General features: G+C 41.9%; 1 protein-coding gene across 3 annotated transcripts in view; it reads left to right on the top strand.

Annotated features, from left to right (window-relative positions):
* Positions 1-25,273, top strand: part of LOC118207859 (calcium/calmodulin-dependent protein kinase type 1-like) — a 70,812-nt gene that overhangs the window by 20,150 nt on the left and 25,389 nt on the right. For all 3 annotated transcript variants that reach the window (XM_035381992.1, XM_035381990.1, XM_035381991.1), the window contains exon 2: positions 4,602-4,715. In XM_035381992.1, the coding sequence (XP_035237883.1) occupies positions 4,630-4,715 (86 nt within the window). In that variant the 5' untranslated portion in view covers positions 4,602-4,629. The remainder of the gene's footprint in view (positions 1-4,601; positions 4,716-25,273) is intronic.

Below are 25,273 nucleotides of genomic sequence, written 5' to 3' on the forward strand. Positions count from 1 at the left end.
CTTTATTCATGGATATTTTTTTATAGCTAAAGCTTTAACACTGACGTTTACTTTGGAATCATCTAGTCTCAGGTGTCACTACTTTCCTTTTAATTGATTGAAACAACATATTCTGTGTTTTAGGAGCCTTTCAAGTACTGTAATTTATAATCTGCCAGTAGCCAGACAAAATTGTCTGGTTTCAGGGACAGGGAACTTTAGCCTTTATCACCTATGTAGTACACATTATCACCTTTTAGCTGGTTCTATGCTTGGTTCTAGATCATTCTTATTAGTGGGCAGAATCTCACATTTTAACATAGATATTGGTGGAGCACCTGGCAGCAGAGAAGAGCTGTTTCTCCTTTTGACTTCCCTTCTTATGTGTTTGCGCAAGAAAAAGGAAGCACTGGGATCTAGCTGCTCAGACAGTAAAAGTTCATGGCGGAGTCGCCTGTGTCTTGCATCATTGTTGTCTCTGGGAGCGACTGAGCTCTGTCCTCAGAGCTCCCCTGTTTTAAACAGGAGCAGTCTCATTGGACTATTTCAGTCGCAGCTCAACCTGCCTACTGCCGTAGCCTCCTGAGAGATGCCTGGGCACACTTACTGTACTGCTAAAGGAAGAGACTGAAATAAACCGTGTCCCCGTATCCTTTAATGCTGGGCTGCAGTTTGGTTCTGCAGTTGCCACGATGCAATTCCTGTTTGGTTACCGTGGAAACTAGGGCCATGCCAACTCCACGCGAGGAGAGAGACAGAGATGGAGACCCCGTGAAGAGATGCTGTTTTTGAAAGAATCTGAGATTGGACACAATGGACCACAACACCTGAACAGCCCCAAGCCTATCTATAGTGAATCAGCAACAGTGACAGTGCATGAAATCTTTTAGTGCAGATCACATGGCACTGTCTGGGCATCCCGGTATAAGATGCATTATGCCCCAGCAGGTTTCTGTGCTGTATTCATTTGGCATTGTCACTGTCATTAAAACTAATCAGCATGTAGCTCTAGGAAAACGTTCACATCTTAGATAAGTAAATTATACCTAGGGGAATAACAGTGAGGTGAGAGCATAGTGAGGTGCCATCTTGTGCTTTTATTGTGCTTCATAGTTCAGTCAATTGCAGAGCATTTAGGAGGTGAAGAGCCTGACAGCTGCACACTGCTTACAGCACATTCCAACTGCTACTCTGGCCCGTCTGTAATGTCACTCCCTTCCCTGTGAAGTGTCATATGCTGAATGGGAACGGGGAAGGTGGGAAGGTGAAGAAAGTGGGAAAAGATGATTCCCCAGGCAGCCCAAACATTTTCATCGTAAAAAAACGCAAAGCAAAACAAAATATTAGTCATCGTCTGAGTCAAGGTTGACTAATCCAGTCGATATGTGCTGCAGTGTTGCAGAGGTGTCCCTGAGCATGGGCTTGTACTGTGACTAAGGCCTCATCTTCAACCTAGAGTAACAGTGATGTGCTCTGTTTTAAAAGTGTGCAAGCTACTGTCACATGTTTTATATGCGATCCACAACATTATGAATTTACTGGATCAAAAATGTTTGAGGAGCCAGAATGTGTGATGCTTATTTACATTTGTGGTCAAAGGACAACAGATTGAATAGCCTATATTTTGTTCATGTTAGCCTATGCTGTGTCTAAATGGTACATTCATGAACATGGCCCTGTCCTAGCTCAACATTAAGTCTTAGTTCTTGAAATGACAGCTGGCAGCCCATGCTAATGAAATGTATTATAAGCCATATCCTAGGAATTCAGAAAGCCAACCCATGCTCTGACAATATGAGCTGATGGGAATAGTTTAAAATGTTATTTTAAGACCAGCACGCTGTTTTTTTAAACAAATAAGCACCAAATTGCTTTGGAACTCAAGGACATAGAAATCCAAACTGGGACATCTCAGATCTGTAACTGAAGATGTAATTTGTTCAAATTTTAATTTTTTATTAGATTTTTTGTTAATTTGTTCTACAAATGAAACCAATTTCCATTTTTCTGGCGGAACAGACAGTTGACTGTGACCCAGAATCTAGGTGAGCCTGTATCGTAGGTGTAGAGGAGACTAGTGACATTGCAGATGTTTGCAGCAGACTTGCAGTGTGTACCTCAAGTAGGGAGTCACAGCAGTTAGCAGCTGGTCTTTCTTTCTCTATATTTACTCAAGATACACTACATGGCCAAAAGTATGTCGACACCCAAACATCACATCCATATGTGCTTGTTGGATATTTTATTCAGAAACCATTTGCAGTAATATGGAGTTGGTCCCACCTTTGCTGCCAGTCTCCACTCCTCTGGGAAGGGTTTCCATTCTGTTTTGGAACACGGCTGTGGGGATTTGCAATGCTCTAGATGTTAGAGCATTGCTGCAGGGATTTGATTCCATTCAGCCACAAGAGCATTGGTGAGGTCAGACACTGATGTTGGGTTATAAGGCCTGGCTCACAGTTGGCTTTCCAATTGATCCCAAAGGTGTTGGATGGGGTTGAGGTCAGGGCTTTGTGCAGGCCAGTCAAGTTCTTCCACAGCAAACTCAGCAAACAATTTCTTTTCTATTCCTTCTCCACCAGACTTTACAGTTGCCAATATCCATATGGGCCGGTAGTGTTCTCCTGGCATTCGCCAAGTCCAGATTTGTCAGTCAAACTGCCAGATAGTGAAACATGATTCATCACCCCAGAGGACGCATTTACACTTTCTAATGGCGATGTGCTTTGCACCACTCCATTTTTGTGTGTGACTGTTCAGCCATGGAAACCCATTTCATGGAGCTCCTGATGAACAGTTCTTGTGCTGACGTTGCTTCCATAGGCAGTCTGGAACTCGGTATTGAGTGTTGCAGCTGAGGACAGACGATTTTTATGCACTACACGCTTGAGCACTCAGCGGTCCCGTTCTGTGAGCTTGTGTGGCCTACTGCTTTGTGGCTGAGGTGTTGTTGCTCCTTGATGTTTCCACTTCACAATAACAGCACTTACAGTTGACCAGGCCAGCTCCAGGGCAGAAATTTGATGAACTGACTTGTTGGAAAGGTGGTATCCTATGACAGTGCAATGTTGAAAGTCACTGAGCTCTTCAGTACAACCCATAATACTGCCAATGTTTGTCTATGGAGATTGCATGGCTGTATGCTTGGTATTATGCACCTGTTAGCAATGATTTTGCCTGAAGTAGCCAAACATACTAATTAGAAGGGATGTCCATGTACCTTTAGCCATGTTGTGTATCAATTGAGGGCTGCCACTTCGGTGACTTATAAACTGAATGTATGATTATTGATGAACAGTCAAAACTCTTTGGTGAAGGGAGTTGCTGACAAAGTGTTTAGCAGGATGGACCAGATTTTTTCACCTTTTAATCAAACTTGCTTTGAACAAACTTAGTCATTCATTGTTAGATCCCTGTATAAATCTTATGATTTTTAAACAAATTGATTGTCACACACTGAATTTAATTGTTTCTCTATAATGAAACCCCCTAAATCTTTTTATGAGAATCTCTTGATTGGATTTTTTTAAAATTTAAAAAGTAATTGCTGGAGTGTTTTTTTCTGTCATGAACTAGAAATCATGTCATTATTCCCACATTGTAGGCAAGATACACAGATTACATTATTAATAATTATTTTTCAACACAGTGTGTTCCTGAGGGTGAAAAGGGCAGAGCACAGAAACTCAGTTCCTTAACCTCTCCACTGCATCTCGCCCCCCTAAACGCAATGAAAAATGAACTAACCAGGGTGGACGAGTTGCTCCATCCCATTCTGTCTGGGAGAGTGCAAAGTGGCCTGCTTGTCTTCCATATTGCAAACCGTAAGCAGCAGTTCTGGAAGGCATGCTGGGAAGTGCGGTCCATGCACAGCTGGTGCAGGCAAACTAACCAGACCAGAGAAGTCACTGCTGCATGAGGAGATGGCTCCCTGTCCTGTTAAACCCTGCTTTCCTGGCTGACGGCCAGTTCTGTTTTGCCCTGTGGGGTTTCCTTGTACAGACAGTTCATTTCAACCAGTCTGTTATTCAGATGTGTAATCAAATATCCAGATACTCCACCAGTCAACCAATAGGCCGACCTGTCAGTCAGTTCAATCAATCAGTCAATCAATAAAATCAATAATAATGCATCTGTCAGAATCTCTGTGAGATTGTAACACGGTGCAAAAAAAACAACCATTAATTAATACTAACCTTATTAATTAATAATTAACTGTATTAACCTAAATTAATTTGACAGAAAATATGATGCATAATGGCAAATCTTGGCCATCCATCACATTTACAGTAAGCTATGATGCCTCACTGTCTGAGCACAAGGCTCTGTTGTCTGGGGGATTTAACTTTTAAAATAGGACCATCTCTGTATGTTGGGGCTTTGGGAAATGTGTGCGCCTTCCTTTCACATCAATCAATAGAAATCAGATTTTCTATGGTTTATATTGGTTTACTGTAACAGTGATGGCATTGAGAGAGAATCGCTGTCGCCAGGGATAGACGTTTCTCTTTCTGTAACTGATACGAATGGAGTTTTGAGATCGTTCAGAACAGAAAAGATGGGAGAGTGTTTTCCCTGCACAGCCTCTCTCTCAGTGTCCTGTCTCCTGTTTGTCTGCTCAGATTCCCACCGGGACCAGAGTACAGGAAGATGCCTTTGGGTGAAGATGGAAATGGCTGGAAAAAGAAAACGTCGGACATTAAAGAGAACTATGACTTCAAGGAAGTCCTGGGAACGTAAGTCTCATGCGGTGATTTCAATATACTGTCAAATCTGTCCACACATTTTATAACTGTGGCATACCTTTCCCTCTGGTTACAAAAGCCAGATTTTAGTTAAAAATCAGTGCTTTGCCTGACCAAAAAGCAAAATCCACATTTGTATGTCTTGTACGTGTTTGACATAATTATCTGTGCCAACGTAGTTTGCTCTAGTGAGTTACATCTATTATAATTTCTTATGAATATTTGATAATGTATAAATGGTTCCTGCTTCTTGTTCTCTTGGCACAAAGCCTGTTTTTAAAAAAAGCAATTACCAACTCTATTGACCAGCAGTTATAAACCATACTAACCAATCCCCTCCAGCAGTTGTGTGGCCCTATTCATCCTTATTCCTGCCTATGTCAATACTGGTCTGGTAGCCAGCCTGCTTTCTGCAGTCATAGTCTGGCCGTTTTCATTCTGTCATATTGACTGGTCTCAGATTTCACAGCTTGGTTGGTGTTTTCCTGACAGTGTGAGCCTTTTTCACAGAATCAAAGTGAAATGGTAACATACTCCATGGTTATTTTCCCATAGACATAAGCTTGTGTTAGCAGAAACTGTGGCTATGTTGGTGGCATATGAAGGAATGTGTTCCAGACTTCTCAAGGCGAAAATGGATGTCCTAACCCTGGGAATCTGGTCCACTTCACTCCTTATGCTGGCAACTTGTACCTGGCTGTTATAATATGTATTTCTGCAAGTAAATCTTCTGCACATGCATTGCTTACAAAATAGGTCAAATGTCATTTTTTTCTATTTTCTACTCAGTATTTTAAATTGTTTAGTGTCCGATGCAATATAAGTCTTGAGGGTCACAAAACGACAATCTGTCAGAAGCAAAAACACTTTGAAAAAGATAATCTCATAAAATCCTTCTCTTAAATGGCCACACTTTCTAAATAACATGTTGAGAACTAACAGGAGGAGTCTGTGTGTAAATTTCAGCACAAGATGAAAGCATTCCCTGGTAATCTCACAGGCTGTGTGTTCTCTGTGTGGCCTGTGCGAGTGACATGGGGCCAGGCCTAAAAGAACGAGAGTCCAGGAGATCTGGCCTTCTCTTCACGGTGCCAGACCCCCAAACATGTCCAGTGACAGTTGTAAAGTAGTGAATACGGGCCCATCAATTCACAGAGCAGATAAGCCTGCCCATTTGTTAAGTCTCTGGAGAGTGAGCGAACTGATCTGGAGATAGAGCACATGTGGCCAGCGCAGATAATTCATTGAGATACTTTAGCATATTTATTACCACACCAGTAGAAGCGATGCATATTAACACAAATTTTAAAAGAAACATGAATTCACACCAAAATTATCAGGGGTGAACAGGATTGCCAGCATCCAAAGATTTGAAATAAACATGTACTATCTATTTGACCTAGGTCTGGGCCAGCATCCCAACTCTTTAATCCTTCTGCTCTTGGTCCCACCAGCATCGGTTTGTGAGAAGTGCCACTGTACTGATACCCTCATGCTGAAGTCTCTCATATAAAAGCACTGCTGTGGCTTGAGCTGAATGGGCTACAGGCCCAGACAGGAGCGATATCTTTCCTATTTTACAGTGGACGGGAGGCTTGGCTGTCCGCGGACAGCTCGTAACGCTGCTATTCATGGCAGCCCATTCTGAAGCCAACAGAGAAACAGATAAACACAAAGGTGCCCTCACGCTTAAAGTGTCATGGCGCACAGAAAGGAAGGGATGCCAGCGCATTCGAGTAGCACTGTGAGATACTCGCTCTGCTCCCGGCATACGTCCCTGTCGGCCATTATCTGTGCATGTGCGCAGGGGTGAAAATGTGCTTGGCTGTCCCGTGAGGGCCTGCACTACAGGGTCTTGGAGGGATCAGCGCATTCCGTGTTTTCCCTCCAGAGTACTCGAGACCGGTACTCCAAGTCCAGGCTGTGAATTACGGCCAGAGGAGCAGTAAAACAACAAACTGGCACAGAGAAACCATGTATCCATGAAAGGTACCTTCGGGAACAAAAGAAAATGAAAGTGCCCTTGATGAGTACCGCGGTGCCCCCTTTTTGCAGGCAACAAGAATAAATCTCTCAGGAATTAGAGCCCAGAACCTACAACAGAACCAGGGAGAAAACTGGGAGTGAGGAAAGTCATATAATCTGCTGTTGCATCCAATTCAGACTTAGAATTTTTAAATAATTATGCATGCTGTGCTGCCTTTTAGTGTGTAATGTAAATTATGCAGCCAGATATTTAATTTTCGATGTTGAATACTGGCCTGTTTTGTTTTATTGGGATCATTATCTCAGAATGGAAGTAGAACAGCCACTTCTGTTGCTATGGCAGCTGAAACTGACTACACTGGAACAAAGGGCAAATTCCTCCATGTAGAAAAAATGACACCCAAAACTCCTAAGCCATTGGGTTGTGTTGAATAAAATGCACAACTAAATTATACTAATGGTTGAGACTATGTTTCAGAAAGGGATTTGCTGGTATTAAGAGTCTGACCAGGTTTATACTTTGCTCAGTTGTGCTTTGGTAATGAAACCATGGTCAGATACTACTTCTGATGAATCTTGTGTAGGTGGGGCTCCAACTGGAGGTGGTGATTTAAGCCAGCTCTTTGACCTGTAACATAGCACCAGCCAAAACCTGGTAGGACCTCTTAGATTGCAGTATACTACTTTCAGGAAATGTGACTTGCCTTTCCAGGAGGAGTATACAATATATAAATTCGGCACCTGAAATAAATAACCAATATTAATCTGCCCACATGGGCCGATGCCAATATCGCCATGTTTTATGTGATGGCATAAACACAAACGCCATTCCAAATGTTCTGTCATAATATCTGCCATAATTCTAGTTTATTGTCAGAACCTATGACTTTCTTTTAAGATATTATTGGCCGATACAACCATGACATCATCGTACATCCCTGCATTTGAGATCAGAGAGAGTGAGAGAGAGAGAAAGAGAGAGAAGTTAACCTACAGTAAATGGATGAATTCTGTTGCCATCCAACGGGGTTGGCTGTGCTGAGATCTGAGCATCTGTTTTCCTCGATTGTCTGCTGTTCTTCTGAGGATGATGTAATATGTGATTTTTTAAAACTTTTTGAAAGGTAAACCTCCTCATGTGAACATAGTTTTCCTAATAGTGCAAAGCTGACTGTGACATCATGTTCCTTTGTGAATGATGCTTGTTGTTTGAAAGTACTGACTTAATGTCTTTGTTCATTTCAAAAACCCTGAGACATGAGTCTCCAGATACATTCATATAGCCTAGCTCCTGTTTTAAACTCAAGATAACTGATTGCTGATCTATTTACCACGATGATTAATTGTCTTGAGTCCCAGGAAGTGTGATTAATGAGTTCCTTCATGTCTTCCTTTTAAAATATTGAAACGCGTGTAGGTGCATACCTACAGTGTTTCACACTAACCATGCAGACCAGAGATTATGGCCTACGTGTTGATCAAAAGCCTCTTACGTTTTGGAAGAAGATTTCCAGACGGGTTAATCCAGGAATTCTTTGAGCATAGTTAATTGATTTGTTTGGAAAGATTTTCTTCCACAAGCTAAGCTCTACATTGAGGCGTCAGGTTTTGATGTGAGAGTTAGAGAAAAAGAGAGATTTGAAGTTTTGAAATAAATTCTATTTATTGAACACTTACTTTTCATTTAATGAGGGATAGGGATTTTATTTATTTATTTATTTATTTCGGATGTGTTAGGGAGCCTCCCCATGCACACACAGGTTCATACTCACACACGCACACACACACACACACACACTGATCACTCATACAGCCATGAACTCATCTTGAACTCATCTTGTTACTGTATGTTCTGCGTGGGCTTAGCAGTTTGCCTCTGGAATGGTTTATAGTCGCTTTTCCTTTTGATGTAACCTCCTTCCCTCCCAACCCCCTGCTCCATCTGTCCCCACCTCCGCAGCGCTGGGGTAAAGCAATTACACTGTGCATGTATTTAGGTGGCTTAGCCACAGCCATGCCATCTTTCTGAGTCTCCACAGATTTCCACTGAAAGCAATAATTTGTTTATCAAACTATGAACACATTTATTTAAGTGTTTGCTGGTCATGCTCCATATCCCCCAAAGCCCGTGAAAATATCAGTGCTGTAATCCGAAAGAAATGAGGTTTCCGTGGATAAGGGCAGCTGCAAGACAAATTAATATTGAAAGTAATGTATTAAATTATATCAAACTATTTAGCCTACCTGCTTATTATCCTATTAAAATATGATGTCCTGTGTTGGATATTTATTGGTTTTTTAAGCTGTATGAAAGCTTTCTGTTCTGCCAGAAGTCTAAAATATGAGATTGTGTGCAATAACGTTTGAATATATGTAGTCCAGGTTTGTTTATGGAAAGACTATTGGCTCACTCTGAAATTCAACTATGAGTTATAGCAGGATGTTGTCTTGACAACAGAAATGGTTTCCATGCAGACCATATAACAATCACTATGGTGACAAAGTTTATTTTTTGATTAGTGAGTATTAAAAATAATGTGATGGTGGTGAAGTCACTGTTATTCTTTTCATTTTCCTAGAAGTGTATGGACCATTTCTGCTGTTGGAATAAGGGACTCTTCATCTGTTTTCTTGTTTTTCTTGCAAGTAAGGCTATATCATGGTGAAGGTTGTATGCCCGTCAATATGGTGAACATTTAGAAACTGCGGTTCTCAGCCCTGATGTAGGTGAGCCTCGGAGTCTGTTGTTTTGTTATTGTTAATCGGCACTTATCAATTAAATCAGCACAGTAAACTCACCTCTTGTTTCTGGGGTCTGAACTGGTTGCTGATTTTAAGGTGAAAACAAAAAACAGCAGACGCTGCAGCTCACCAGCATCAGAGAGGGGAAACACAGATAAAAAATACTGATGATTTATTCCCCTTTGCATGGAAATGATGTGCATGCATACAGTGCGGTGTAGATAAACTGTCATTTGTCAAGTAAGCAGTTTGTGGAACTGAAATATTTTTATGTAAGTTTAAGCTGATCAAATAAGCAGTTTTATTGTGAAATGCATGTTAATGCATTCATTCTTCACTGAATAATAATTCAAATATTTTATTCCTGCTACATTTGAGTACTCTTACGCCTCACACGGTAGCTGATCGTCTCGTAAGCCCGTGATTTACGGTATTAACTCATGCTGAAGCATTAACAAATGTTCCCAGTGTATTTGTCCTGCGGACAGTGAACAGAGGATATTAAATGAGGTGAGCCCTGTCCTAATGTCTGCTTTCGCTTGATTTAAAAAATTATTTTTTAATCAGACTATATCCACTAGAGTGTTACAGGAAAGAGGGGTCAAAATGGTGGGGTACTTTTACCAAAAGAACTAATCCAAATATTGTCCATTATTCCAGGTTCAGTTTTTTGTAGTTTCAGAGCTATTATTTGGATGATGACATTATACCTTTCATAAAGGATTATCTACATCTGGCAATCGTTATGATGTAAATTGTATTATTTTGTGTATTATATTGTGCCAAATTTGTCTCCTTGGGTCCAAATTTGTATTTTGTGGCTGCAAGGTGATAGAGAGTAGGCTATTGCTGCAGTAAATATTATTGAACCACCAGCTTGGAGAAAGAAGCACCGGACAGTCTTTTGTTTGTAAGCTAATAGACACTGGAATGTGTACAGATGACTGGGAAAGCATCCATACACTGGTCTATAGTCTGGAAATAGCAGATGAAAATAAAGTATGGCATCAGAGCTACAAGAAACACAATGTATCCTCACTGTGAAATACCAGGCTCAGCCGTGAAACGCTTTTATTGTGTGAGGGCTGCCTGGTTCTTATATGTTCTACAAAACACTTGAGACAATAATTATTATTCTGCAGTTCAGGTGAAATGCGTAGTTGACATATGGCCATTACTCCCGCTTGTACATACCATTCCACCCCCCACACAAACATACACACACAACCAGACAAGTGACATAATCACATATCGTGGTTACCAAAGTAAGTAAGAGTAAATGTTTGTGTTACAGAGCGCTGTGTACACACTGAAAGTTAATCACACTTCCCTAAAGTCATTAACAATGTACAAGTACACAGTGCAAACTGCGAAAGCACACTTAATTTGGTTTACATTTCGTTGTCTTATGTGGTATAACATAGTCAGTAGAATAGAATAGGGGGAACTTCAGGAAAATAACATTCTTAGGAAAGCTGGCTGTCCTGGGTCAGTCATGTTTTCAAGAACTCAAACACTGCTGGATGAAACTGATGGTAATTCACTTTGCTGCAGGGCTAACGGACATTCCCTTGAGTATGTTATGGACGTGTTTCCATGGTGACGATTATAAACATAATGCTTGGTTTATTTGATACTACTATCAAAAACAACTTTGGCAGCACTTTTATAATGGTCCACTTGCCTCTCGTTCCCATAACTGATATATTATAGTTTAATAAAAAATAATTTAAAACTAAATTCAATAAAGCTTTCTAAAATTAGCAAACGTGATGAAAGATACCTGACTTTATGTCACACTCTCAGTGACATCATTTCAGGGTACAATGGTGGACAGTAGCTCCCACCAGCTAGAAAAGGCCTGTAACTTTGGATTTCTTAGTGTGTGTGTGTGTGTGTGTGTGTGTACTTCATCTTGCACGGAAAAAACTGCTGACACATTTTGACTTTAGTCTTTATCTGAGGTGTGCTCAGAAGACTAAATTTAATATGTGTCAGCTGCTGTTTTTAAGCCCAAGGAGAAATGAAGACGCATTAAGGAGTCCAAAGTTGGAGGTCTCTTGGGAGCCGCCTTCCAATGTCCACCGTTTGTAGCATTAATCACACGGACTGTAATGGCTTGTTTCTGTGCTGCTGTTTGGAAGAAGAAGCTGGTTGTTCATCCCATCGAAGTGTTCACAAGGAAATTGTGTGCGTAGCTTTGCTGTGCAAATGTTTTATGAACTGAAGGGTTTCAGGGAGTGTTTTCTCTGACAACATCTATGGGGTTTATTTTGAGCTGAATCTAATACTTTAATATTGTGTATTTTATTCCAGGGATGAAGTAGCTGAGATGCGTAACGGTTCTTTGTTTGACAGTGATTAAAGCAGAAGCAACATTAATAATTGAGTAGTACACATGACAGGGTGCACTGATCTACGGATATCAAAGCCAGTCTTACTCGCATAGTTTCATAGGCTATGCACAATACCACCATGCAAAGAGATACCATCTTCACTAGAGGCCCTGTCAGGCTGAGCTTCAGAGCTGACAAAGAATGAAAGGAATTGTCCTCTACTTCTCTTGTTTTGGCCATTGATAACTAACAATTATGTTTGTTATGGTATTTGTAAGGACTTGGTCTCCCATTTGTTTTGTCACGTAAGTAGGAGGGATATTGTCATGAAACAGTCAATGGTGTAGTTATCCGGTCTGCTGTAAAGCATTGACAATAGGCCATGTATTTGCATTATGAAGGTAGAGGCAAACGAGGCAGAAGTTCATACAGTTCATACAGTGCCTTGCAGGATAACTGGTCCGTGTTCTTTTGAACTTAAAAACTGCTGTGATGTTTCTGTCCTCTGACTGCAAAAGGAGAAGGTTGATCCGAACAAACGGTTATAAAATATTTTTTTATAAAATGAAATGTCAGTGAACTTCCTTATACTCATTGTAATACAATCCCAATATAGGGGCGATATAGCTCAGGAGGTAAGAGCGGTTGTCTGGCAGTCGGAGGGTTGCCGGTTCGATCCCCCACCCTGGGCGTGTCGAAGTGTCTCTGAGCAAGACACCTAACCCCTAATTGCTCCCAACGAGCTGATTGGTACCTTGCATGGCAGCCTTTCACCGTTGGTGTGTAAATGTGTGTGTGAATGGGTGAATGAGAGGCATCAATTGTAAAGCGCTTTGGATAAAAGCGCTATATAAATGCAGTCCATTTACCAATCTACTATTTTGCCAAGATCATCTTGAACTAAGATTTTGTGATGAACTTGATGCACGAGAAACACTAAAATGATGGTGTGCACTGTGGACCAAATTACTTTTTTTGTTTGTTGATAAAACATTGTTTTGACATGCCGTCTGGCTCAATTGATTAGGCTCCACTGCAAATACCAGAAACCCATTTGCAGTGGGTTTCATTGAGAGCAAAATAAGAGCATTACCAGACCCTGTAGGTACATATCTATGCTGATGTTATGTATGTCTGGCTACCGGGCCAGTATCATAATGTCAGTACAACTCATCTAGTGCAGTTATCCTGTAGTGTTTCGGCCTTTGTGCTTCTCCATTACACCGAAGCTACTGCTGCAGTGGTCTTCAGGTGCCATTAACGACTGTTTAAATCTGCTTAGTGGGTGTCAGGGTTTGTCCAGCAAAACCCATGCAGGCTGCCCTTGACATACTGTTCTCTGCACAAGTAAATCATAGTACTGTGGGAGTCAGCAGTCGAATTCCATGTAACGACAGCGAGAGAAGTTATGGTGAAGTGTTCTGGAGAGGTGCTGATGCTGCATATTTAAGAAAAAGTTATATCTCTGGCCTGAGGGGCAGCTGGAGGATATTACTAAAGATGATGAAGATGAGAGTGGGTGAGACAGCGAGTGTGTGTGTGAGTGTATGTGTGTGTGTGTGTGTGTGTGTGTGCGAGGTTGAGGGTGGGTTGGAGTCCAGTTAAACACAGTGTTGTCTAACCTTATTTTACTGAATTGTTGCACTATAATACGCGTTAACAATTTAGTGGGAGATGAGCCGGGGGTGGGGCGGGGGGGGCACTCGACTCATCCGAAATCGATGGGCTGACAGATGGGGCTGCCCGCCAGTGAGGTTTAATGGCGGCACGCTGATGCATGCACTCACTACACTGCTCGTGATTGATATCGCGAGGCCCCGGCCAGGAAGTAAAAATATGCCCATAATGTTTCATATTCGCTGCCTCAGCGAACATCTATCAAGGGAAAGAGCGACTGGTTTTGGCTGCTTCATGTAAAAATAAAAAAAAAAGAGTCAAATCCTATTCACCCAGTGGAAGAAGGAATCCTGCTCGGTCTTCTGGGTTTGCAGAATTACAGAAAACCTCAAATCGGTTAAAATCTTTTTCTGGAAGCAATGCAGCTGCAAAACTCTTATATCTTTAAATCTCCACTGGAACTCCCAGTTAGGTGCAGTCAGTTCCCATAACTATCTGTTTCTGGCTGAAAAGCTGAAAATATAAAGGGCACACAGTAATTGTTCCAAGAAAAATTAAACCACTCTGGGGATTGCATTTTGGCAGAGTGAATCGGCTGGAATTCTCTCCAGAGTTGCACTGTTACTTTTTTGGTTCTCTTGACCCATCCCCATGTCAGATGGATCTATGGAGTGGAGCTGTTCTCTGCTCTGCTAGCCTGTGTGTTATTGTTCCTGGTGCCCAGTGGAAGGGTGGCTCTTTAGCGCTCAGTGTTGATGGTGATGTTTCAGCAGCGGAGCGACTCGGATCATCGCTGTGTGGGAGAAGGTTCAACAGCCCTTCTGCTCCTCAGCAGAGTGGGCAGCAGTGGCTTCTCATGCCCCAAGCGCTGTAAGGTGCCTCAGCGAAGAGCTAATTCTGTGGTCCTCTTAACACCCGAGCTGTTGACTGGGTCCTTATTGCAAGTGAGGGTGGTGGTAATGGTGGCTCCATTGACTGGATTTCCTGTGCTGCTCAGTGGTAATGAATAAATAATGTTATTCTTTGAGTACAGTTCCACACAAAGGAGAATCCTGTGTGTGAGCCTCTATGTATGCGTGTGTATGTGTGCGCGCATGCGTGTGCGTGTGTGTGTGTGTGTGTGTTTACTGTGTGTTTACTCTCTTTACAGTTTGATTACATGTTACTGTGCACACTGAAGTCCAGAAACTGTTGCAGTTAAAAAGCATTGTTGGTGGTTCTTATGAAACAGGAAACTGGTAGTTTCAGTCCAAGTGCTGTATTACTGCTATTATGGATTTAGCCATGATCTGCACAATGAGAAAGGTATCATTGGAATCTAATCTAAAGCAAGGTCTGAACAAATCCGCAGCCTTTGTAATAAATGGGGTCTGTGTACACTAATTTAATCACATTCGTTTCTCGGTCTTAGATGCTCATTGCACCGTGGCTGTCCTATAACTGTGACGAATGTGCTGCTCAGCTCCCCTTGCGTGTATCGATGTCCTTTAATCTCGGTCGTGGTGGGACTCTGCGCACTGACTTACTGTCCTGGCTGTAAATTCCCTCTCCCAGCTCAGCCAGTGATTTACTGTAGCGGGACCTCCTGATACCCAATAATGGCTCTGTTCTCTCTCACGGTCTCCCTGTCTCATTCTCCATCGAGTCACATGGCCATCCCTGCGTTTGAAACAGGTCTCTGATCCTCAGGTTTCAGTTATAATAATAATAATAATAATAATAATAATAATGATAATGTGATAAGTGCTTCAGCATGTTTCATATGCATCTTCCTTATTTTGGTTTTCTCTCTGTTGCATGCATCACATAAAACAGGCAAATTAAATAATAATTTATTTTATTTTATTTTTTTGCAAAAATGGTGAATGGTTATTAAAAAAAACTGAATATTCAGACATTGTACATCTTCTATGTCCAACTAGCCTGATTTAGATCATTAGGGGTGAAGCTTTGGTGCTTTTTAAACAAATAAATGTCAAAATGAACATTTCAACATGAATCATGCCCAGGGACTAGATTTTGAATTGTCACTATATTAACCGTGGTTGTGTGGCTGGACTGGTTTGTACCGCTATCTAGTGTAGTTACTGCAATTTCCCCCTAATATTGAGATTTGTTTTGGGAAAGATGGAATAAGCAGTGTTAGGATAAATGCCTTTATTTTGCTGTGAAGCAGGCACTTGTGTTTTGGTAACAGAATGATCTTGAGGGACACAGGAAAAGGTGTTCCTGTATATTTAATTAATTTAATGGTTTACCAGAAGATTACTTATTGATTTCTTGGATGAGTACTTGAATGCTTCTTAATGAACAACATAAAGATGAAAGTTCACTTACATTATTTCTCATCAGTATTCATGACAGAGAGTAGAAAATAAATAATAGATTATTAGTTGATATAGTTAATTTTCCTGACAGATAGTGTGAGCAGGCCTCGTGATGCTTTCATATACTTTGGGGAAGACAAAGGGAGGAATTGATTATTTGAATATGTAGCCTAATCTTTAGAGAATATTCAGATATTAATGTGAGTGGATGTATGTTACTTACACTTGCATGACCATATGTTAATGTAGGAATATGTTTTTGATACGTTTCTGCATTACATCTTCTGAAATTGAATAGTATATGAGTGCATTTCCCTTTTTTAGAAATATTTGAGTTCAGGTACTGGACATATAATTGCTTTGGGAACCGATACATTCCTTTAAGGTTGATGAGCAAATATGGCACATGGAAGAATGACCATTTCTGCTTTTGGCTTAGAGGCTGCATTGGATAAAAAGTATGGCTGCACTCATTCATGGAAGCCAACCACACTTTTTTACGCAGTGATAAACAAGGTTCCCCTCCCTGGACCGTGCAACATGCTGACCTACCATGGTTTGTTTGTGTCCTTGTCAACAGTGGTTAATCACTGCCCTGCTGCTGCTCACTGTCAAGATCCAGACCCAGGGTTTCCTCTGTGGCCTGTCTCAGGGCAGGACTGCAGATCATGGGAAGTCTGCAGGGTCATGTGCCCCATGGGACCCCTTCCTGTCTGCATTGGGTGCATGCCGCAGTTAGCGATCATGCTAATGGAGTGTGGAGTAGAACCTCACAGATAAGAACGCACAGGGCTGAAAGGTTCAGAACTGTGAAAGTGATCAGAATACAAGTGCAAACAATTTGAGAACTGTTACTTACGTAAATATATTTTTAAAATGTATATATTTTGTAGCGGCAAAGCTTAGTTTCAGTTAATGAAGTAAAACCAGAGGTCATTGGTATTTCATTAGAACATTCATTCCAATGTTGGCTCTTGACATCAGCTTTACAGTGACCCTCTGTGTTTGCATTCGTGAACTATATGAATTTGCTCCGGTCATCCTTGATATTAATCACAAGTTTAATATCCTGGTAAGGTTGCAGGATTTACACCGGTAAATGTCTGCTACTTGCAACTGTGGAGGTTGCTCATGTTTTACTTTTTCAAATTCCATCATGGATTTTACAGCAACCTTTGCTCTGCTGCCCTGTGGTTGATTCATGTTTAGTCAAAACAATAGTAAGCTTGACTGTTGTATTTTTGTTTTGACTCCGAGGTGAAAAGGTGTTGAAAACGCATGCTCTCTTGAGTTGTATATGGGGGAATGATTAGTTTGGTTCTATGGCCTGTTTAATTCCCAAGATTAACTCACCAAACTGTGAAGAAAAAAAAAAAACAAGAACTTGCATTTATTTATATGGCGATGTCTAGAGAAATTGCTTGAATCTCAGCCTAAGCCGCAGCAATGGTTGCAGAGCCATCTGTGAAAGAGCCAGTGAAGAGGTGACCTTCTCCCAACCACAGATCCACCAGCAGAAGGAGTCGTGTGGTAAATGCAAACACAGGCTGTAGACGGCAGCCTGCTCCTCGGACACGTGATTTTCCACCCGAGCGGCCTCGCCTCCTTCTCCTCCTCCTCCTTAGCAGGTCGACAGAGCTCACCTGGTCCCCTCTGTACGGTATGTGCCTGACTGAGTGCACAGATGGCCCGTGTGGAGTTTGAACCAGGATCTAAAGGCCCCTTCTCCGCTTGCCTGGCATGGTGATCGATCGTCCTCAAAGGACAGACGTTCAGTACAGCGCGGTGGAGGTCGCATCGTGGTGTGGGTCAGATGGCAGATGCACCAGCCCGTGTTTTAGTGTTCTGCTGCTGGAGATGGGAACAGTGTATGTGGGAACCTTGGCCCATATAGGGTATAGGAAACCTCTGTGGTACATAAATGTATGAATTGTGTCCTTGTAGTTTTGGAACTTGTAGTTCCAAAGTTTAGATCAGTAACAATTTATTAAAAGAAGAACAGAACACCGCAAGCTTAAGCTCCACAATTTTATTACTGTTTCAACTTCAAGTCTTCATCTTCAAGATGCCCTGATGAAGACTTGAAGTCGAAACGTTGGTAATAAATTCATGGAGCTTAAGTGTGTGGTGTTCTTATCTTCTTTTATATATTTACTTCAATCAGCAGCGGCTTATTTAAAATTACGGTGTGGGTTTATTTTGCCTCTTTATTCACCAAAAACAATTTATTAACAGAGTGAAGATAGTCTTCTTTCCAACATGAAACATACTGGGTAAAAGCAAGGCAGGTCAACAACAATATAGTGTCGTTCAGGCACCAGCTTAATAGCCCTTTCCTAGAACAAAATGTACCAATGAGGTGGCAGGTAACAAAATGGTAATTGTTACCTCTGTAAGCATGTCTGCTCCTCTTCATATATCAACCACCCCTTTGTACTTCCATGTCTCCGGAATCATCCCAGATCAACATTGATCCATTCTGAGGCTGATTATCTGGAAGTGCTCACTGTCCCCTCTGTGTGTGTCTGTGTACCGCCCTTTGATTTGAGATCACATCTCCAGCTGATCTGTGTAATGGAACGGGTATATAGTAGAATTAAGGGAAGATCTACTATGTATCGCCAATGATTTATGTATTCCTTATGTGAGTATTTCTTATTTGTATGTGGGTGTCATGATTGTGATGTCTAGCTGTAGTAGCCAGATTGATAGAGCTGTCTTTGGTGTTGCCTTTGTGAAAGTAAAATCTAACTTTTTTTTTTTGGTTTAGTAGTTACTTTTTATGTTAAAATATTAATTGAATTTGTATACTATGAGCTAGATTTGTGAAATCAGTCTTTTAAGTAGATATTTCGCATTTGTTTTATTTGAAAAGAAATGTCAATATTGTTTCGTTTTTTCTTCCACCGAATTGTAGCTCTTTTTTATCCATTTTGTGACGCCATCACTGGATTCTGCGTGGTGACTGGCTCCAGCTTTAATTCTGAAAATATAATCTGTCTGCTCTCTTAGCAAAGGCTCTTTGACACAGTCCAGCACACTGAAGAAGACAATAGCTGGAATGCTTATGTGCATAGTGTTTATGAGTGCTGTCGATTTTTACACCCATTATACTCTATAAAGGTGCTCATTGTGTGAGCATGCGCTTTTCCAAATAGGCCTTTTTGTGATTGTAGTTGTGTACATTTACCCAAACGTACACCTCAATGTTTGTGAAAGTGTGTGTGTGTGTTACACGGATACTCGGACATGACAAGTACTTGTGAGTGAGGAATGCGTGTGTGTGTGTGAGAGCGTGAGAGAGTGAGAGAGTGAGAGAGTGAGAGTGAGATCCAATTAGGGTCCCGTCCGCATAAGTACTTGTGTATGCACATTTGAGTATCCATGTAACACGATTGTGCCTTGAGCTGGCTGGAATGGTGAATGGGTAATGCTGAGAATTGTGCTGTGGATGCTGGCATTCAGTAACACGCCTGCTCAGCCAGATGGACCATAGAGCTGGCACTGCAAATCCTAATGGATGGTTCACACCGGACGCAGAGGTAAAACAAACACAGATCTGTCTGTATGAAGGACAGCCCTTAAAGATGGCGCTAGGGGAGTTTGATCTCATTCAGTAGCTCCATCAGGGGAGATCCGTTTGTGTTTATGCAGCTCTTTGATCCGCGCGGCAGCGAATTCCGCCCCGGCTAGGTGACGTCAGCTGTTACTCTGGCTCTTGTCATGATGTGCACCCGAGAGTGCATACCGGAGACGTGCAGCCCTGCCAGTCTAAATATAACCGCTAAAATAGCATGTCTGCGTAAACCATGCTCATCGCGTTATAAACTGAATGCATACGTATTCTGGCCAGTTTATATCCATCATTGTGCCATACATGCATAGTGAATGGTATGGAGGGAGTGAGGTGGAGCTTCAGGCTTCTTCTTCTTTGTGCCTGTCTTTGCCCTAGTCTTCATTTATAAAGATTGTGTGGGTGCCTTTCCTCTCACTAGCTCTGACACTGCACACTGTTTAACACTCTGTGTTCTGTGGCTGTTCTGGTGGCTCCAGCTGTTTCGCCCTGAGACATCTCTATGGGGATTTTCAAGTCTAGGCTTGATACGGTGTTAAATACTATCTAGTCTGTAGGTAATAAGAGCACTAATTTAGTCAGGAAAATTGCAAGCATTGTTGGGCTGAACGGCCTGTTCTCGTCATTTTGTTATGTTGTGTTGTGTTGTGTTGTGTTATCTGTTCGCCCGACGGCAGCTGTGCATTTTCCTGTCTGTATGAACCCTGTGACAGTGAATTCTGGAGTCCTGGAGAGTCTGAACTTAACATGGGCCTGCGGTCCTTTCCGGAAATTTGTATCATGGCCTGCTGGGAGCCCACTTATTTACGCAGTGAGTTAAAAATACTCTCCGCTAACAGAATCTATGCAGGGTACGATGCATGGCTTCCTGGGTTCACAAAAAATACAAAAAGGACAGATCTGTGAGTAAAGAATGTGGTCGTACATACGCCAGCCTTCTTCTTGACTTAATGTGCGCTTGTTAGCACTTTCACTGGTGCTCATTGCCTGGTACTTTAAAGACTTTTTTAATCGATGTGAAATGCATTCCAATTAGATGTTAAATGGAAAAGTGCTGGTTATTTTCACTTGCCCATTAAGGGCTTCTTTGATCACAGATCTCTGATGAATAGAAATAGGAAGACTGAAATTTGGGCCAAGGCCCAGATTTTGGGTAGAATAACCGTGCTACAAAATGAAACCATTTCACAGCTCTAATGAATAGAATGCCCTCTGGGGGGAACAAATTGTTTTTTGCAAGTTCTAGGTTTGCGGTGACCACTTAACTGACGGATTCGCTTGGACACCTTAATTTGCATTTAGGTAATGCTAGTGTATTTTATTTTACGTACTGCTTTATAATATGTGATTTTAAGGTTCTTATGTGTTCTTACCAAATAATTGATCAGTGGAATTCATTGTTTTAGGGCTGCTGTTTTGCATTGCTGTTGCAAAGGGCTCATTTAAAGTTGTACATAAACTGAATCACTATGTTTTTTAGACACCACAGAGAAAATATGACCAAATTTAAATGTAAGAACATCTCAATATTTTACTTTTTTAACTTATTGAGTTTTTATCTACTTGCTACTCGTGATATGTTGACATTAATGGGGTTAAGTTCTATATGTTACAGTGCATATTACCCTGGAGCTAAACTGATGCAGTGTTTGCCAATGGATATTTTTTCCAATTCAATGGATGGCCAGATAAACGTATGCATTTGTGCCGGCCCTGTCCCCCTGAACAGTGCTTGCATCACCGCTCACAGCTGCTGTGTGCTGACCCATTTCTAGGGTCTGCAACGCAGCCCAGGCCTTGCTGTTGAAATACAGCATCATCTCCTTTGCACTGCGCAGCCAGTGGAGAAGCCTTTGTGAGGCGCGGTTGTGTATTACTGTGCTGTAAATGGGAGCAGCTGAAAAGGGGCTGATTCAGTGCAGTGTGGCGTGACTGTGCGTGTGCTCAGGAACCCGAGTGCAGTGACTTTGTGTGGAACGGGAGCCCATTATCTGTAAGGGATGTGCTGCTTATGGTGAGATACAGTGACTTTTTTTACACCATTACAGCCTCATTACACCCTCTCCGTTTTCCCTTTCCGATCTCTACTGTCACTCTGACCCCCCCCCCCCCCCCACTATCCTCACTCCAGTCTACAAAGCATCTTGAGACTCCCACCCCCTTCCAGTATCACTCAGACACAGTGTAAAACAGCCCATTCCCTACCAGTCTCACTCAGACACAGTGCAAAACATCCCCATTCCCTACCAGTCTCTCTCAGACACAGTGTAAAACATCCCCATTCCCTACCAGTCTCACTCAGACACAGTGTAAAACATCCCCATTCCCTACCAATCTCACTCAGACACAGTGCAAAACATCCCCATTCCCTACCAGTCTCTCTCAGACACAGTGTAAAACATCCCCATTCCCTACCAGTCTCTCTCAGACACAGTGTAAAACATCCCCATTCCCTACCAGTCTCTCTCAGACACAGTGTAAAACATCCCCATTCCCTACCAGTATCACTCAGACACAGTGTAAAACAGCCCATTCCCTACCAGTCTCACTCAGACACAGTGTAAAACATCCCCATTCCCTACCAGTCTCACTCAGACACAGTGTAAAACATTCCCATTCCCTACCAGTCTCACTCAGACACAGTATAAAACAGCCGCATTCCCTACCAGTCTCACTCAGACACAGTGTAAAACATCCCCATTCCCTACCAGTATCACTCAGACACAGTGCAAAACATCCCCATTCCCTACCAGTCTCACTCAGACACAGTGTAAAACATCCCCATTCCCTACCAATCTCACTCAGACACAGTGCAAAACATCCCCATTCCCTACCAGTCTCTCTCAGACACAGTGTAAAACAGCCCATTCCCTACCAGTATCTCTCAGACACAGTGTAAAACATCCCCATTCCCTACCAGTATCTCTCTGACAGTGTAAAACATCCCCATTCCCTACCAGTCTCACTCAGACACAGTGTAAAACAGCCGCATTGCCTACCAGTCTCACTCAGACACAGTGTAAAACAGCCGCATTGCCTACCAGTATCACTCAGACACAGTGTAAAACAGCCCATTCCCTACCAGTATCTCTCAGACACAGTGTAAAACAGCCCCATTCCCTACCAGTCTCACTCAGACACAGTGTAAAACAGCCCCATTCCCTACCAGTATTACTCAGACACAGTGTAAAACATCCCCATTCCCTACCAGTATCTCTCAGACACAGTGTAAAACAGCCGCGTTGCCTAGCAGTATCGCTGTACCAGTAGACACAGTGAGAGACACCCTGCTTTCCTCTCTGGATCAGCCTGCTGTGCCTCTGGGGAGCACTGAGCAACCGGCCTGCTCTTAATTAAAGACTGTCTCACGGCAACAAGGGAACTCTCACTGGCACATCAAGACCTTTCATCTGCAACAGAAGCGTGAGAAAGCAGTTATTCTGCCAGCGGTTTCCCTGTGTCAGGGAACAAAATTCGGAGGTAAAAAAAGGGTATGGTTGTTATTTTGTATTGTTTATGGTCTTGTACATTTACTTATGAATATATTACTTATTCTAAAATGAAATGTACATGCATTTTGACAAACATTTCATAGTAGAAATGGCTTTCCCTTGGCCAACCCCAAATTACATCCTTATTTTTTATTATGGACTTAAACTCTCTCATGTCACACTTTGAAGGCTTTCGATCAGCACCTAGATGTGTGAGTGTTGGGGTGGAGGACACACAATTCCAAGGACTGTATTTGCTCATTTCCTTGTGCTAGGTGCTTTGTTGATATTTTGGGTTAAGCTGGAATTCAGCATATCAGCACTGCAGGCCCTACAGCTGAGGGTTCCTTCAAATTACTCTTAACACTGTCACACATCTCTCACGTATTTCTCACGATTTTCAAACATTTCATCTCATTACATTATAATGACTTAGCGGGCACTCTTATCCAGAGCTATGTACGGAAGTGGAGAACATCAGTGTTAGTCTCAAGAATATAGAAGTCTGATATCACCAAGGCACAGAGTGCCATTTCTAATCAATAAGTGTAAAATTAGCTGAGCAAACCAGATATTAGTATTGTAAACAAAATAAAATACCTCTACACAGCTAACCTGTCTTTACGGAGCTGTACCTTAACATTACATGGTGCAGGAGAGGTGGGTCTTCAGTCTGCATTGGAAGATGGGCGAGGTTTCTTCTTTACAAACCGCAGTGTGTAGATCATTCCACCTCCGGGGGTACAGAACAGAGATAAGAGACCACAGGATGGAGAGGCCTGGCTGGTGTGTAGGGTGACTCGGGTTTGATGATCTCTTGAAGATGTAACAGTGCTCTCTATAGCTCCTTAAAGGCTAATACCAAGGTTTTGAATTCCATAAGAGCCGATATGAGTAACCAGTGGAGGGAGATGAGAAGGGGAGTGGCATGGCTGACTCTGGGGCAGTAGTAGATCAGGCAGACAGCATTGTTGGATTTCAGTACCATTTCATCATTACTGTTGCTGCCTAAAGGCATTTCATTAGGCAATATTGAGTTTTTGCCATTGAAATAACTTCCTCATTTCATTATTTCATTGATGCATATGCATGATTTATGGACATGTAGAGTTCATTGGACAATGCCTGATAAACTAACAGTACACACCGGTAAGCTGGGATACTGACTGTTTGGGAATTGCAGTATGCTATATTGTGTACACAACATTGAATTCCTTGCACATGTAACATGTTGAAATGTACAGTGTAACAATCAGAATTATAGCACCCACAGTACTGAGCTTTCCAAATAATTTTTGCATTCAGGTTGTATTTTACAGTTGTGTTGAGAAGATGGTGTTATCTGATGCTGGAATTGTAGTGATATCCTTGTCTTCTAAGAAAAAAATTCTTTAGCATGAATATAATTTTCCAATTTTTGTGTGCGTGTGCGTGTGCGTGCGCGTGCGCGTGCGAGTTTGTGTGTGTGAGAGAGAGACCAAATATTTGTAAACAGCAAATGCAGTATATTCCTGAATATTTAGCTGTATTGGCCGCAGATATATGAGCTGCTGGATAATTACATGCGGTGAAAAATAAGCACTGATTCAGAGCAGTTTGAAATACTGAATGCATAATTTATTTAACGCAGTAAAACATTTTTAAAATATTTAAAACGAGTTGGCTTGGAGTTACCGCTGTATGACATCATCCTGAGAGATGAGAGGCATTTAAATGAGCTTAACCTTATCACCATGCAAATCTGGGTGGATCAGTGGCTGGCTGGGTCCAGGAAAGCCATGGCAGGCAGGCAGGCAGGCAGGGAACCTGCAGTCTCTGTAAAGCATGCGGATGATTCCAAAACCGTTCCCTTTGGATGGAGCAGTGCACCAGCGGTTCTTTTCTTTTTTACTTTTTAATTACAACAACAGGAAGTAAGGGAGACCCCAGTGACAGCATCCAACTAGGGGCTGCTCTCGAATTCTCAGTGTTGCCTCCATCAGTCGCTGCGATGTTAATTCAGTGCACAGACGGCACACTTGAGAACAACTTCTGCCCACGTGTCCTTCAAGTGACCTTGCATTTGTGGGGAAAGGGTAGACTCTGAAGACTTCTCTTCCCCTCTGGTTTTATTTCCAGGCATTTTGATGCTCAGTGGAGTCATTAGAAACCAGAGGCTGGAGGCCTTGGGCACGTAGGGGGTGGCCGTTAGCGACAGAAGCTAAGCAACACAGAGTTTTGGTTTTTTCAGTGGAAACAATGATTTGAATAAAGATGTCAGCCAGATAAGATCACGACACATTAAGCTGAAAGCCTTTCACTTTTTGTTAGTGATTTATTATTTTATAGATGTAATGGGATTAATGTAGCATAATTTTCCATGAATGTGTAATCCTAAGTGAAAATTAAAGTCTTTTTTTCCCTTGTTGAATAAGAGTTGTGACTGATTCAAGTTGGCATGTCTAGGTGACTTTATATTGTAAGTCCTCTGTTTGCA

Source organism: Anguilla anguilla, chromosome 11 (genome assembly GCF_013347855.1).
Source record: "Anguilla anguilla isolate fAngAng1 chromosome 11, fAngAng1.pri, whole genome shotgun sequence".
NCBI classification, from domain to species: domain Eukaryota; kingdom Metazoa; phylum Chordata; class Actinopteri; order Anguilliformes; family Anguillidae; genus Anguilla; species Anguilla anguilla.